This window comes from Vanacampus margaritifer, chromosome 8 (assembly GCF_051991255.1).
Source record: "Vanacampus margaritifer isolate UIUO_Vmar chromosome 8, RoL_Vmar_1.0, whole genome shotgun sequence".
In the NCBI taxonomy this organism is placed as follows: domain Eukaryota; kingdom Metazoa; phylum Chordata; class Actinopteri; order Syngnathiformes; family Syngnathidae; genus Vanacampus; species Vanacampus margaritifer.
Window position 1 is genome coordinate 25,839,377 of NC_135439.1, and position 16,540 is coordinate 25,855,916.

General features: G+C 43.4%; 1 protein-coding gene across 2 annotated transcripts in view; it reads left to right on the top strand.

Annotated features, from left to right (window-relative positions):
- The window catches only part of acad9 (acyl-CoA dehydrogenase family, member 9), a 98,240-nt gene that overhangs the window by 58,510 nt on the left and 23,190 nt on the right, over window positions 1-16,540 (top strand). For both annotated transcript variants that reach the window (XM_077572382.1, XM_077572381.1), the window contains exon 13: window positions 1,097-1,176. In XM_077572382.1, the coding sequence (XP_077428508.1) occupies window positions 1,097-1,176 (80 nt within the window). The remainder of the gene's footprint in view (window positions 1-1,096; window positions 1,177-16,540) is intronic.

The following is a 16,540-nucleotide window of genomic DNA, read 5'->3' on the forward strand; positions in this document are numbered from 1 at the left end:
TCACAATTTATTTTTATTTTTTACCACAATCATTAAAAATCCATCCACAAGTACATGTTAAATTGTAAATATAGTTCAGCGTTATTGCAAAACATTATGTTTATTGTAAAACATTATGTTTATTGTATATACTGTATTTTTATGACTTTGGCGAAGAACGGCAGCCACCTCTTGCCTCGCTCGTGCAAAATAAGGAAATGGCCGTGTGCCACGGAGTTACTTGCTCATCGATGTCGGCCAATCAGATGACCGAGATAACACGGCCCCGCTCGGCCCCAGATAACCGGCGCTGCAGAACCACCTCTGAGATGGTTCTTAAAGGCGGTTCCATTGTAACCGCTTGGCCCAGAAAAAGTCACATGGAAATGCCAACATCCGGGGCCAACCAAAGCCGACTTGGTGGGGAGCCACTCCAGTAGAAAAGCAGCAAATGTTGTTGTGGTCTAGTTCGATCTTTTTTTGACTCCAGGAATGCAGCTACAGTACATGTACAAGTAGTCCTCAACTTACGAACACAATGGGTTCCGAGAGGTTTCTTTGTAAGTCAAATTTGTTTGTCAGTCGAATGACATAAAATTTTGTTTAAAAATAAAATGTTATATTTATGATATATACAACTGCACAAAAAACTAATAGAACATTTATTATTATTAATTTATATATTTACTGTTGTTCATTGCACAGAACTTTGATTCACACTTTTTTTTTACTATTACCACTATTTTTTACTATTCCCCTCTGCCTCATTTGAATTAAATCTTATTTCATTTTTTATTTATCAAGTTTTATATATTGAAAGTTAATTGTTAAACTTATTTTTAAAGGGATTTTACTATTAAACAATGATGAACATTTACTACCACTGAAATTAATAAATGAAATTTACCCCAAAAACAAAAAAGAGAGTACAAAAGTATCGAAAATTGGTATGGTTGAGTACCGGTATCCTAGGTACCGAGTATTGGAACAGTACCGGTTCAAAATGTGAAAGGTACCCATCCCTATTATTCATTCATCATTCGCTATTGAAAAGTGTGGGTCATTTCTCCCACAGCAATTTGTAATCGTTGATTTGTTATTTTCTCATGGTTTTCAGGGTACCAATGAAATTCTGAGAATGTACATCGCTCTTACTGGAATGCAATATGCTGGCAACATCCTCACAGGAAAAATAAAGTAAGTGGAAACATTGCATAATTGATTACACTTGCATTTGATGTCTTGTTATTTATTCAATAATAAAGCTTTTCAAATTGCTGTTGAATTAGGACTGAAAACACCTCCTCTGTCTGTGTTGTGTACAAATGCATAACTGACAGATGATTATTATTTATTTACCACTTTAAGCTATGATAGGGCATGTCAGTATCAGAATGCCTTTATTGTCATTGTAAATAAATAAATACAACAAAATTAGCTCCTCCATGTGCCGGCACCTTACCGTGGTGGAGGAGTTTGTGTCTCCCAATGATGTTGTCGGGGGCTTTATGCCCCTGGCAGGGTCACCCATGGCAAACAGGTCCTAGGTGAGGGGCCAGACAAAGCACGGCTCAAAGACCCCTTATAATGAACACAATAAATGGTCTTGCGTTTCCCTTGCCCGGACACCGGTCACCGCGGCCCCCCTCTGGAGCCAAGCCTGGAGGTGGTGCTCGTCGGCGAGCGCCTGCACCCATGGTGCCCGGCCGGGCACAGCCCAAAGAGGCAACGTTGGTCCCCCTTCCCATGGGCTCACCACCAGTGGGAGGGACCTTGGGTGGCAGCCAAGGGCGGGGATCTTGGCGCTCCTATCCCTGGCTACAGAAGATAGCTCTTGGGACATGGAATGTCACCTCTCTGGCGGGAAAGGAGGAACGGCCCCACCGATCAGAACCCGAGTGGTGTTCTGTTATTGGACTCCTGTGCTTGTCCGGGATTGTCCATAATGAACACCATGTTCAAACATAGGGGTGTCCATATGCGCACTTGGCACCTGGACACCCTGGGCCACAGTTCGATGATCGGCTTTGTGGTTGTGTCATCAGATCTGCGGCCGCATGTTTTGGACGCTCGGGTGAAGAGAGGGGCGGAGCTGTAAATTTATCACCACCTGGTGGTGTGTTGGCTCCGATGGTGGGGGAAGATGCCAGTCAGACTTGGCAGACCCAAACATATTGTGAGGGTTTGCTGAGAACGTCTGACAGAATCCCCTGTCAGAAGGAGTTTCAATGCCCACCTCCGGCAGAGCATCTCTCTTGTCCTAGGGGAGGCAGGGGACATTGAGTCAGAGTGGACCATGTTCCGCGCCTCCATTGTTGAGGCGGCCGATCGTAGCTGTGGCTATAAGGTGGTCGGTGCGTGTCGTGGCGGCAATCCGTAATCGTAATGGATGCCGTTAAGCTGAAGAAGGAGTTTTATCGGGCATTTTTGGCCTGTGGGACTCCAGAGGCAACTGACAGGTACCGGCTGGCCAAGTGGAACGCGGCTTAGGTTGTCCCTGAGGCAAAAAATCTGACATTGGAAGAGTTTGGTGAGGCCATGAAAAATGATTTCCGGACGGCTTCGAGGAAATTCTGGTCCACCATCCGGCGTCTCAGGAGAGGAAAGCAGTGCACCATTAACACTGTATAGTGGAGATGGGGTGCTGCTGACCTTGACTCGGGACGTTGTGAGTCGGTGGGGAGAATACTTCGAAGTCCTCCTCGATTGATTGATTGATTGGTTTTATTAAACATATAAACATAAACACATTACAAGTATAAAATATAAGTTGAAGTGAAAAACAAGAATGGGAAGAAAGAAAAAAATAATCAGTTATTTAGCAGTGTACATGTTTAAAAGGGAGTAGGAAGAAGTTGAAAACTTGTCTAGTCCTACCCCTTATGTTTTAACTTGTTTCAATAGATACAATAATAGGTTAATATATTTCAATGAAAGAAAATGTATAAACCTGTTCGTGTAATCAACTGCACTTTGACATGTACGTGCATTTGCCAGTTGCATAAGTACACGTAATTCATAGGCATACACCATAATAATTCATCCTCATACTCACATATACAATTTTCATTACACTCATACTGCTACATCGAAAGAAATGACACAATTTCTGCTGTTTTTGCCATTCACGTCTGATTTAAATAATTTTCTTGAACTTTGCTTTTAAAAAAAAATAAAAATCCAACTGAACAAGTGACTTGCATCTATTTTCAGGTCAGTACCAAAATTATTCCACAAATTAACACCTCTTACAGAAACACTTTGCTTAATATTTGTTCTTGTTTTGATTTTTTTGTAGACACTTGTACCCCTTATGTCATAAGGACTATTTCTAATTTCAAATAATTCCACCAACACGTCTTCCTTTGAGGAAGCAGAGTTTGGGGACTTTGAGGTGGGCTCTCCTATCTCTGGGGTTGAAGTCACTGAGGTGGTTGGAAAGCGCCTCGCTGCCAGGGCCCTGGGGGTGGATGAGATCCGCCCGGCGTTTCTAAAGGCTCTGGATGGTGTGGGGCTGTCGTGGTTGACACGCCATCGCATGGACATCTGGGACAGTGCCTCTGGATTTGCAGACTGGGGTGGTGGTCAAAGTCGAATCTCAGATTCAGGAGGAGCAGTGTGGTTTTTGTCCCCGCCTTTGAACAGTGGACCAGCTCTATAACCTCGGCAGGGTCATCGAGGGTGCAGGGGAGTTCGCTCAACCAGTCCACATGTGTTTTGTAGATTTGGAGAAGGTGTTTGTCCCTCGGGGAGTCCTGTGGGGAGTGCTTCGGTAGTATGGGGTACAGAGCCCCTTGATACGGGCTGTTTGGTCCTTGTATGACTGGTGTCAGAGTTTGATCCGCATTTCTGGCAGTAAGTCAGGTTCGTTTCCATTAGTTAAAATGCTCCTTATGGTTGTTTAAAAGAGTCACTGCACTTGGGGAAAAACTTTCTCTCTACCTGCTGGTTCTGGTTTTAAAACTACTATAACATTTCCCTGAGGGCAGCAGCTGAAAAAATGCATTGGCAGGGTGAGAAGAATCCTTTGATATGTTTGCAGCTTTTGAAACCAGTCTACAATTGGCAATTTCCTCTTGAGGAGGAAGGGAACAGCCAATGATTGTCTGTGTGGAACTGATGACTGTAAAAAAAAAATGTACCAGCTGCTGAGCATCCACAGTACCACACATTCATACAGTATGCCAGGATGCTCTCTATTGTGGACCGATAAAAACACACCAAAAGTTTCTCACACACCTCGTTTTTTCCCCCCAAACAGTCTAAAGGCGTAGATACACTTATCTGACGTTAGGAGTAGGACAGCGTTGGGCCGACGGCATTTGCCATCTGATCAGTGTATAAATTGCTGTCGTAAGGTTGGATCGAGTTGGAACACGTTGAGGGAGGGGGTGGGGTGGGGGGTTGGGGGGCATTTTCAACAAATTCGACATGTTGACTCGGCGTCGGGGCATTTGATCACTGTGATTGCCTGTTAGCTAGTGAATCAGCCTGGACCATTTTATTTCCCGCTCATTTTGCGCATCGTCACCCTGCTGTACCCTCCACATTTGAACGTACAATGTCTGTCTGGACAGAAGGTCGGGAAGATGGCTTTGTCTCTTTGGTTCGAGAGACCAACATTGTATGATATTACCGTTAAAGGGTATGCTGACAAAGGTATGAAAGCCAAACTGTGGCATGACATGGGGACGCGACTTGATATAGCAGGTAGGATTTGCTTTTTTAGGAGTAATGACTAATGCTGCCGATGGTATGGAGGGGACTTATTTCTCGCGCGTGCGCTGAAGTCAAAAGTCAATGTCGGTGCGGTGTGTATTTACGTCATTTTTCTACGCAACGTGCCGACGTCTGGACCAACGCCATAGGGGTAGGCGTCGGTCACATTTCGGATTGGTGTATCTAGGCTTTAAGCTGCTGTGCCTTATTCACTACAGTTGTGGTGTTGTATGTCCATGTCAGCCAGTCAGAGATGATGGTTCCCAGGAATTTAAAAGTGTGTACTCCAGGGATGGCGAGATCCGGTACTAGAGGGCCGGAGTCATGCAGGGTTTTGGATATTTCCCTTTTTTAACACAGCTGATTTATAATCAGCTCATCAGTAAGCTCTGCATAAGCCTGATAACGATCCTGTTAATTGGAATCAACTGCAGTGCAAGTAGGGAAACCTATAAAAACCTGCAGGACTCCAGCCCCCGAAGGCCGCAGTTTGCCATCCCTTGTGTACTCTCACCACACAGTTCCCATTGATGGTCAAAGGAAGGGAGGGGTTCAGTGCCATGGTTCCAAAAGTCATCAATGAGTTATTTTGTTTTGCTTGTGTTGTGTCAGCTTGTTGTCATTACTCTACATTACCAGTCTGTGGACCTCTGCTCTGTATGCTGACTCGTCTTCTCCCAAGATGAGTCTGGCCAAGGTGGTATTCTCGGCAAACTTTATGATGGTATTGTTGGGGTGGAGCGAGGTGCAGTCATATGTGTACAGAGAGTAGAGCAGACGACTCATCACAGCCCTGTGGGGATCCAGTACTCAGAGTGATGGTGGAGGACATAATCCAGCTGCAGGAGAGAGGCTGAGATGACTCAGTTTCTTCAGGAGGATGTCTGGGATGATGGTGGAGGCAGAACTAGAATCGACAAACAACATCCTCACTTATGTCCCACTGTATTCCAGGTGGTTCAGGGCTGAATGGAGAGCAAAGGAAATGGTGTAATCTGTGGACCTATTTGATCTATATGCAAACTGATATGGGTCTAAAGATGGTGGGAGGCAGGTTTTGATGTGACTTAATATGAGCCTTTCAAAGCATTTCATTTTAACAGGAGTAAGTGCCACAGGTCTGTAATCAGTTAGAGAGCTTGAGGAGTGCTTTTTTGGGGACCGGGATAATGGTAGAAGTCTTCTGTCAGATTCATCCATTGACATTTGTAGAAATTACCGCTCAACAAAAGGAAGCAAAGACCCCAATGGTTTGGTTGTCAGCAAGCGAACAAGGAACCGAGACACAATCATGCCTCCTGTCCTCCCGTTCTCCTTGTTTTTTATTGAACAGAGCAAAAGCCCCTCCCAGCCCATACAAAGTGTGACTAATCAAAAACAGAGAGGTGTTTACATCAATCATATGTTATTCTAAGGCAAGGCATTTATGATTAGTCATTTGTTTTGCCTTGTTATCAACTCTCGGCAGCCGTCGTCGTGCGTCAGCCGTGCACCAGTCATGGATATGATAAGCGTCTCCTGGGCCTCAACTGCGTCTGTCCAAGGTGATCTTCATCCCACACTTCACTGCAAACAACTCTTCACTGCAGACTTTTTGAATATGTTTGGCAAAAGGCACAATGCACAGATTCCCACAACAAACAGCATAAATAAGTTTTAGCAAATGTATAATAAATATACATAACTTTCCTAACATCTTCAAACATGAGGGGAGGAATGGTGGCTTTGGTGAGGGATAGATTGAAGATGTCGGTGAAAACTTTGCAGATCTGGTCGGCGCATGCCTGGAGTACCTTACCTTATTTTATTGATATCTCTGCTTCAAAGACAACCAGTCTTTTGAGCTTGCCAAAATAAAACATGTCATCATGTTTTAAAAATGCAACAAAAAACTGCTAGGGTAACATTTTGAAGAGAGTGGGGGACACAGGAAAGAAAGGTCACACTGGCGACTGCTATGATGTATCTTCACAAATATGAAACACTGCCATAAGAGAGGGAAGAGGTTGAGGAGTTGGGCACAACTTGAGCTACAACCACAACAGAGGGACCAACGTGGCATGTCCATTATTATCGGTGGATTTCTTTATTATCTGGTTTATCTGTATAACGTCAAATTGGTCGATAATTGCCGATAATTATCGGCAACCGATATTATTGTGCATCTCTACCAATAACGTTAATTGACGTAAACTATGGGTTTGTTAGTTTTTTTTCCATGGGCAGCGCAACGTCTTGGGCAGCTCTGGTTTGTGAATGAGTTGAAAACAATAAAATAAAAAAAAACTAACTATGACCAGCAGATGGCAGCATTGTATCTCTTTTCAATGGGCTCCTGTGGATCAAATGATATAAAAACATGGCGGATCTTAGGAAATACGTTTTCAAGGATTTCATGAATGATCAAAGCGTTTGTCACATTAAATCTAAATGTATCTTTTCACAAAAAGCTTGTTTTCTCATTATTTTTTCCATTGTAGCTTGGTATCACTCAAATTACCTATTTTCAAATGATGATTACTAAAGAACGGAATAAGGTAGAAACATACTTTTTTTCTGATTCATTTGGTACCCACCATGTGTATGTAGTCAAAGCACACAATATTCTGTTTGCCTTGAAAGATGAGATAAAATGCTCGAAATTGGTTGGCACTGTCGGGGTTGTTTTTTGGATAACATTTGGCTGTACAATAGTTAAAAACTCCTCCTTCAAGCAAGCGGAAGACTGGAGTGGGAATTCCCGTGAACTGAGTGTTGTTTTTTGGCAAAAGTGCAAGGTCTTTGCACATTTTCCAACCCTGAATGAACTTCCATGGAAAAAATACTCAACACTCGTGTTGTTATCACAGCACTCTGTGTGAATTAGATGCCATGTGGACACTGCTCCGATCTGTACTGCGGTCAGTGGGAATCTCTTGTTACCCTTGCAAGGCAGTGCCGTTTCGTGAGATATGGGCTTTAACATTAGCAGTTAGTAACGGCACGTTCTACAAAAAGGCAAACTGGCGCTAATGTAGTTATTACCTGAAGTGTTGACAGAAGAGTAAGTGCATGCTTTGCTGGTGTTGCCGGTGTTATGACTGGGTTGAGCACTCCGGAGTGTGGCCAAACATGACAGTCATCACGTGTGTGTGCAAATGCTTTTGCATAGCAGTAGTGTTTCCTCCCTTAGATGAAAAATCCAATTTGCAAGTGTTGCAAGTTGCCCTGTTATCTTTTCTTGCAAAATGCCACCAATCTTTCCAGCGTTAGACGCCATGTTGGTTGCTCGACACGCTACTAAATAATGTCGCGCATGTGGTGACATCATTGTCCCGCACAGAACTGATAAGGGAATTGTTCGCTAAAACGGCAAACTATGCCATGGAATTGAAACACTGGGAACAGGTTCTCAACAAGAACCAGTTTTCGATTCCCATCCCTCCTCTGTCCTGAGAATTTAACAGCTAGTCATCATGCTTATTAAAGCTTTTTCCCATCCCATTTGAGCAGCAAACAATTTGCTATGTCACTCTGCTGGCAAAATAAAATGTTCAGTTGCTGTAGGTCACAATCAAGCTCCTCATAATGCCTTACTTTCTTTCTTTTCCGCATTCTGATATGGCTTCAGTGACAGCTGTGACACATTATTTCATCGGATAACATTGTCTGATATGAATAACAGCAATTGTGGTTAGTAGCATCAAGATGTTTTACGAAAGGACTCGTCTATTTACTACCCGCTAGCTTCACTGCTAATCAACGAGCAGCACCGGGTGTAACGCGGACTTCGCGTGACTTCGACATTTAGGTGATTTCAATAACAAAATACGGACAATCCACAACACTTGGCAGCTCTGACGATGGTAAACCTTACCTCTCACTTGTGTCACATGTCGATTTGAGCTTAGCTGTCAGCATAACACATTCGGACCGTGTAATGTGTCTATAAGATCAATCAAATTTTGAGGCATGTTTTGTGTGACTTTTGTGCATTAAACACTATTATATGTCCTTGGCTTTTGTGTACTATGTTAGTATGAGACTGCTTCAATTAAACAATAAAAACAGATTGAGCTGCTTACTGATAGCTCGTCATCGCCAGTTTGAGAGTCAACAGTGAGGACGACTGTTTGAGCCGCTGACGTGACGCATGCACAGGGTAACAACCGAGGAGTGTTGAAATGAGTTGTTATGGCTTGAGAAATTCACAAAAATATCTCATTTTTTCGAGGCCGCTTCATTGCACGTTTACCAAAACAATCATTGAGTCATATTATCTGTACTTGTACTCTTGCTTTTTTAAGTTTTGTCTCAGGTCTCTTACACTTTAATCATCTGTTTTAGGAAGATTATCCACAAATTACATATATCATGTTGATATTTGTGCCACAAATCACCATATATCAAGTATTTTTATTGTTATTTGTATATTTTTTTAATGACAGTTAGACCTAGAGGGGCGTGATTGGGAGTGGTGTTCTGTTATTGGACTTCTGTGCTCATCACGGATTGTCCATTACAAACACCATGTTCAAACATAAGGGTGTCCATATGTGCACTTGCCACCAGGACACCCTAAGTTGCAGTTCTATGATCGACTTTGTAGTCGTGTCATCAGATTTGTGGCCACATGTGTTGTACACTCGGGTGAAGAGAGGGGTCGGAGCTATCAACTTTTTTTTCTCTTTTTTTTTCTCTTTTTTTTCTCGAGAGCTCAGTATTGTTCATTCGGTAATTTAATTATATATATATATTTTTGGATGTGTATGTGTGCGTGAGTGTGTGTGTATTCATTAGTTCACCTAAAACCTATTAAAAAATCCCAAACCGTTCACCTAAACCGAACACTTCCAGCCAGAGTCGTAAGGCCGTCAGGAGACCCGAGGAAAGACCAAAGAAAGGAAAGTGAAATCCAGCACCGACCAGACACCACCCACCAGGCCACCAACCAGAGTCCTTCACCAACCCCAGAAACATCTAAATTCCAACAAATCAGGGAGACCTCAAGAGACCAAAGGAGAGACTGAGGAAGGGAAGGAAGGACAGACGAAGCAGAGTGAGATCCACAGACACCAGCCTCCACTGATTCTATGACCTGAGGAAGAAGCAGTTTATGTCTGAGTTTCGAGTTTCGTGTGGTGGATCTGGCATGCATGAAAATCTCCACCAAAGAGGGGAGCCGCTGACGCCCGCCAGGACAGAGCAAGCGCAACACCTCAGGGCCCCCCAGGCCGCGGCAGCGCCAAAGGACAACCCCCGGGCCCCACAGGGGCCACCGGCCGGAGAGCAAACCCAGGAGCAGGAGCGCCCCCTCACCCCAACACGGCCCGCGCCCCCAACCCAACGCAGCAGGACGGGGCACTGCAGGCCCGCCAGGCACCCCACCGCATTTTGTAGTCACAAGGGTCTTCTTTCAGACAAACCCACTTTTATTTGGTTAAGGTGTCATTTAGTACCTTTATTTTCACTTCAAGCGAGGAGAAGTCGGACTTGCCCGGCTATCTTTTCCATGTTAATTTTGGCGACTTTTTCTCTTCATTTTTTATAAATAATAAGTTTTCAACCTGCTCTAATTTGGTCATTTTTCGTCCGATTAAAAAAATTAGAACATGCTCGCGTTCCCCAAACCTTTACCGTTCTCATCATTTCTGGAATCTGCATCTTCAACCGTTAAGTCGTGAGAGGCTTTTGTTCGAGGTGTGCGTATCTCATACATTTCAGTTTAATGTGTGTGCGTGATGTCTCAAAGTCAAACGGGTCCAACAAGTTAAAATCAAATGTGTGTGCGTGAATGTGCATGTTTCTTAAAGGGACAGTAAGATACTTTTAGTTTATGTTGATTGTGGTTAACTTCCACATTTCTTGACCGATTTCAATCGTTTAAATTTTTAACTGTTCAGCTCATTTTCTTTTTTTTAAATACATTTTTTTTAAAAGCACAACATTATTATTATTATTTTTTTAATGCAATGGAATCCACTGCTATTTAAATAGTGCTTTTTTTATTTATACTGCCTGGTCTCTCACTTTTGCATATCAACTGCCTCAGCCAATCATCTCTCTTACTGTTGAGCTCAACTCCCCACCTTTTTTTCTTGGTGTACTCAAGGCTTGGCCTATGTACGGGCGGCCACCTTGGTCAATTGATTAGGTTCGCCCAGAATTCTCGCCACTCCGCCCACCCAGGGCGGCGGCCATCTTGGCCAATTGATTAGGTACGCCAAGGACTCTCTCCTTCTCGCCCACCCGGGTCACCGGCCATCTTGGCCATTTGACTACTACTAAAATTACTACAACTACAAGTACTACTAATAATACTACTACTACTACTACTCCAAGTACAAGTACTACTACTACTACTACTACAAGTACTTGCTACTACTAAAAGTCCTACTACTACTACTACTATTGCTACAAGTACTACATGCGTCTTTCCACCTTGCAAGAGTCAGCAGTCCCATTCAAAATTTTCGCGGAAATTTTTCTAGTTCCTTTCTGCTCCCACACACCTAAATAAAACGATTGTTTGTTAAGTTGAAAGTCGGGGTTATGCCGTAGGGGAGAAAGCCCACAGGGCTCCAATTGGGGTTTTGTAATTTCTAGTGCCTTCCACCAGGCAGTCAGGGTGGCGGAAATCATTGGGTTTTTAAAACAATTATGTCGCTTAATCGATGTTGTGATAAAGAGTAATTCTAGAAGTCTGAGGTTATTACAATCCTTCTGTTCTAGTTCCAGCCAACAGTTAGTATCTCTGTTGGGTTGTGCCCATAGAATGATATATTGTAGCTGGTTAGCTATATAGTAGTACATCAAATTTGGTGCCTCTAGACCACCTTTGGATTTACTTTTCTGAAGAGTAGATAGACTAATCTTTGCTTTTATTTTTATTCCAGTAAAATTTTGTAACAGCTGAGTCCAACAACTGGAAACAGTTAGCCGTAGGTTTAAATGGAATCATTGAGAAAAAATAGTTTATTTTGGGTAAAACTTTCATTTTAATGGTGGCTATTCGTCCTATTAGAGAAATAGGAAGATTATTCCAGCGCTCTAAATCACTGTAAATGCTATTCAGAAGTGGAGTAAAGTTTAAATGAATTAAATCAGTTAATTTAGGTGTGATTTGTATGCCTAAGTATTTTAAATTACCTATAGGAAATGAGTAGTGTGGGTCCTGGCTTGCAGGGCTCCATGAATTTTCTGTAATAGGAAGAAGTGTTGATTTTGTCCAATTAATAGAATAATCTGATAACTGTGAGAATTTAGTTATTAAGTTAAATACTTCCCCTAACGAAATAGCAGGCTTTTCTAAATAAAATAAAATACCATCGGCATATAGATAAATTTTAGGTTATTTTACCCCAGAGTGAATTCCTTGAATCCTTCTTTCCTGGCGTATGGTATGGCTAATGCAAGTGGCTCAATAAATATTGCAAATAATAAAGGGCGGAGCTATCAACTGATCACCACTTGGTGGTGTGTTGGCTGGGTACGTCTGGCAGAATCCCCATCAGAAAAAATTTCAACATCCACCTCCGGGACTTCAGAGGCAGCTGATAGGTACCGGATGGCCAAGCGGTAAATGGCTTCAGTGGTCGCTGAGGCATAAACTCTGGCTTATGAGGAGTTCGGCGAGGCCATGGAAAATGACTTCCGGGCAGCTTTGAGGAAATTTTGGTCCACCATCCAGCGTCTCAGGATAGGAAACCAGTGCACCATTAACACTGTGTATATGGAGATGGGGTGTTGCTGACCTCAACTCGGGACGTCATAAGTCGATGGTGAGAATACTTCGAAGACCTCCTCAGTTCCACTGACACATCTTCCTTTGAGGAAGCAGAGTCTGGGGAATTTCCTATCTCTGAGGTCGAAGTCACTGAGGTGGTTGGAAAGCTCCTCTGTGGCAAGGCCCTAGGGGTGGATGAGATCCGCCTGGAGTTCCTAAAGGCTCTGTATGTTGTGGGGCTGTCGTGGTTAACACGCCTCTACAACATTGCATGGACATCGGGGGACAGTGCCTCTGGTGGCAGACCGGGGTGGTGGTCCCCCTTTTTAAGAAGGGGGGAGGGTGTGTTCAAATTATAAAGGGATCACTCTCCTCAGCCTCCCTGGTAATTCAGGGGTGCTGGAGAGGAGGGTCCGTCGGGAAGACGAATCTCGGCTTAAGAAGGAGCAGTGTGGTTTTCATCCCGGCCGTGGAAGAGTGGACCAGCTCTACACTCTTGGCAGCGTCCCCGAGGGTGCATGGGAGTTCGCCCCAATCAGTCCACATGTGTTTTGTGGACTTGAAGAAGGCGTTCAACCGTGTCCCTCAGGGAGTCCTGTAGGTGGTGCTTCGGGAGTATGGGATACCGAGCCCCCTGATTCGAGCTGTTCGTGTCAGTTTGGTTCACATTGCTGGTAGTAAGTCGGATTCATTTCCTGTGAGAGTTGGACCCCGTCAAAGTTGCCCTTTGTCACCGATCCGGTTTACAATTTTTATGGACAGAATTTCTCGGCTCAACCAAGGCATTGAGTGAGTCCGGTTTGGTGGCCTCAGCATTGCATCTTTGCTTTTTGCAGATGATGTGGTGCTGTTGGCTTCTTCAAGCCGTGATCTCCAACTCTCACTGGAGCGGTTCGCAGCAGAGTATGAAGCAGTTGGGATGAGGATCAGCAGCTCCAAATCCGAGACCTTGGTCCTCAAACGGAAAAGGGTGGAGCGCGGTGTGGTGTGTAGAGTGGTCGTTTCCCAACCTAGAGGTTGTGGGTTTGATCCCATGCCATTGTGCCCACGTCGAAGTATCCTTGAGCAAGATACTGGACACCCAGTTGCTCCTGATGCTGCGTCATCAGTAGATGAATGAGTAGTCGAATTTAAAGTGCTTTCAGTCCCTTGCAAGATGGAAAAGTGCTATATAAATGACGTATCCTTTACCATATACCTATGGTCACAAGCTGTGGGTCGTGACCGAAAGAACAAGATCCCGGATACAAGCGGCTGAAATGAGTGTCCTCCGCATGGTGTCCGGCCTCTCCCTTTGAATAGGGTGAAAATCTCAGTCATCCGGGAGGGACTCGGACTCAAGGTGCTGCTTCTCCGCTTCTCTGCTTCAACTGAGAGGAAGCAGTTGAGGTGGCTTGGGCATCTGGTTCCGATGCCTCCTGGACGCTTCCCTGGAGAGGTGTTCCGGACATGTCCCAACGGCGGGAGGCCCCGGGGGATGACCCAGGACATGACGGAGACCATGATTCTTGGCTGGCCTGGAAACGCCTTGGGATCCCGCCGGAGGAGCTGGCTGAAGTGGCTGGGGAGAGAAAAGTCTGGGCCTGGGCTTCCCTGCTAAAGTTGCTGCTCCTGTGAACCGACTCCGGATAAGCGGTAGATAGTAGATGGATGAATGGATTTTTAAATCTTATTGCTGTGGTATTTGGCAGTGGTAGAACATTGTAGCGATTATTTGTGTTGCTGTAATGGCGAACGAGTAGTTTTGATGATACTGAGGGGAGTTGTAATTTCTTCAGGGGGCACTACATTGACTTTGTTTTAGGAGCAAAATAAACGATGAAAATCATATTATCAAGTGTTCATAATCTGAAGTCGCTACTATAGTTAATTATGGAGTTCTTTGCTTTAGTAAGAGAATTACTAATCCACTCAGAAAACACAAATTATTAGGCAGAAATTGAATTTCTAGACAACAAATTTATTTAGTAATCACCAGGGTTGGAGGTTTATAAAAAATTAAATTAAAAAAAAGTATTCCGTTACAGTTGCAAGTTACCTGCTAAAAATGTAGTTAGTAACGTAATCCAAGTACCATAATATTAAAGTAATGTAACTTGATTACTTTGGATTACTTTGGGATTACTCCAATACCAAGTATGCTCATGAAGACAAAATAAAAATAAATATCACCACAATATATATTCTATATGATGTGCCCCTGCTTTGCGGGTGATAGGGACCTGGGCAGCCTACAAATAGCAAAAATCCTTGTGTTATTAAAATGCATGTATGCTATGGATAGGTTAGTTGATTGATTGATTGAAGGCCTTATGATGTTTTCGTACTGTCACTGAAATCAACCACACCTAACAGTTTAGATAGATAGATATATAGATAGATAGATAGATAGATAGATAAAAGAAAACATGCAACCTAACGAACTAAGATAAAAAAGTAATGTAAAAGGTGAATGGGGGAAGAAATGGAAGCGTTTTGACCTGTCAATCCTTTTATATTTGGAGCATAGCGTTGCACCAGTGGTATGGTCAGATTACAATGAAGGTGCATTTACGGACTGGTTTAGGTGCACGGGAGAGAAGAGACTTGGCGGGCGTCCTCAGTTGAAAAAGATTCAAACTGGAGTCCAGTAGGAGGTGAGGGTGGTCGGCGCATGCGCGGCTGTGATGCTGCAGCGAAATCTCCGGCTCATGTTGATGTGCGCACGGCTGGTAGGCCGCGGCAGGTCCTCGGATGGCAAAGTCAGTGGTAAAAGTTAGTGGTAAACCGAATTAACAAGCCAGATACTTCATTTATCATTCTGAGCACATTTCAAACACTACCACACTCATGAAGTTATTAAATCCGCTAAGGTACCTTATTAGCTAAACATAGATGGCTGCAGAAGTTACACACATCATTTATTTGAGATAGACATACAGGTTGTGCACAAAGATAAACAACACAAATCACAGCCAAGTACACACAAGTCAGTTTATGTCCCGAATTATGTAGATAAGATTAATTACGGATGGCAGGATTCTTGAGGATAATACCGATAGTGACCGCTGGGTGCCACTGTTGTCACGTGTAACTTCCGAGCTGTCTTTCCCACCGTGTCTTTTCTAAGGGTTGGATCAGAACCCACATAAGACTGGTCTGGACACTTGATAAGCATTCATAAAACGCCGGGTCGGGCTAAAAAAGCTTTCAGATCTCAGCAGGCGTTTAGGTATGTTTCCTGTGGGCTGTAAACGTGGAATTTATTCCCTTGCTGGAGTGGAGTTCAAAGTATTTTTGTTCTCTTGCACTGTCTCTGGTTGTTGGAGAAAACACAGGACCAATCCACATGGGTGAACACAGTCACATTTCCAGAGGGAAATGCTTCAAAAAGGAAGCAAGAAAAAAAGATGAGGGTGACTGGGCAATAATTGCTACAATCAATATAAAGCAGTTTTTTTTAAGTAGTGACCATAATTACTTTTACTTTTTAAAGGCCTCAAATTATTCAACTTTTCAACATACTAAAATAGTTCTCAAATGTGTAAAAGACATGTCTGTGATAGGAATTCGCCAAAATTGACTTTGGGTCTAATGTTTTTGCTGTCCCTTAATCAGCCAAAAAACGCTCTCTTCAAAACAGCCTGTTTTAGGGGTGTGTCACTTTTATGTATATAGCTGACTTGGGATGAAGGAAGCAACCCCTTTTTCCTGATCATTGTTTGCCCTCTCCACGGGGCATTTAAGAGTAGTGGGAGAAAAAGAAAGGCGCAGCCAGCTTCTCAAATTTCAGTGGGCGTGACAAGCCTTTACCAGAGGTAGTGCCACCAACCCAAGGGGGCTGGGTCGAGTGTACGTCCGTGTCTTTTTGACGTCACTAAATTATGGAAGTTTAATCTGCCCGTTTGAAACACACATATTAGAAAGGAGGAGAAAGCTAAATAAGTCGTGAACAGACTTTTTTCATATCTGGTTGGATTGTAGACAGGCCGGGGATGCGTATTATTGATGGAAAACCCCACTAAAGTGTATTTTCATACTATGGGACCTTTAGTGAGTTACTTTTACTATGATATTTCAATTACTAACTCAGTTACTTATTTGAGCAAGTAAAAAGTAACTAATTACTTTAATAAAGTAATGTTTCCAACACTGCTC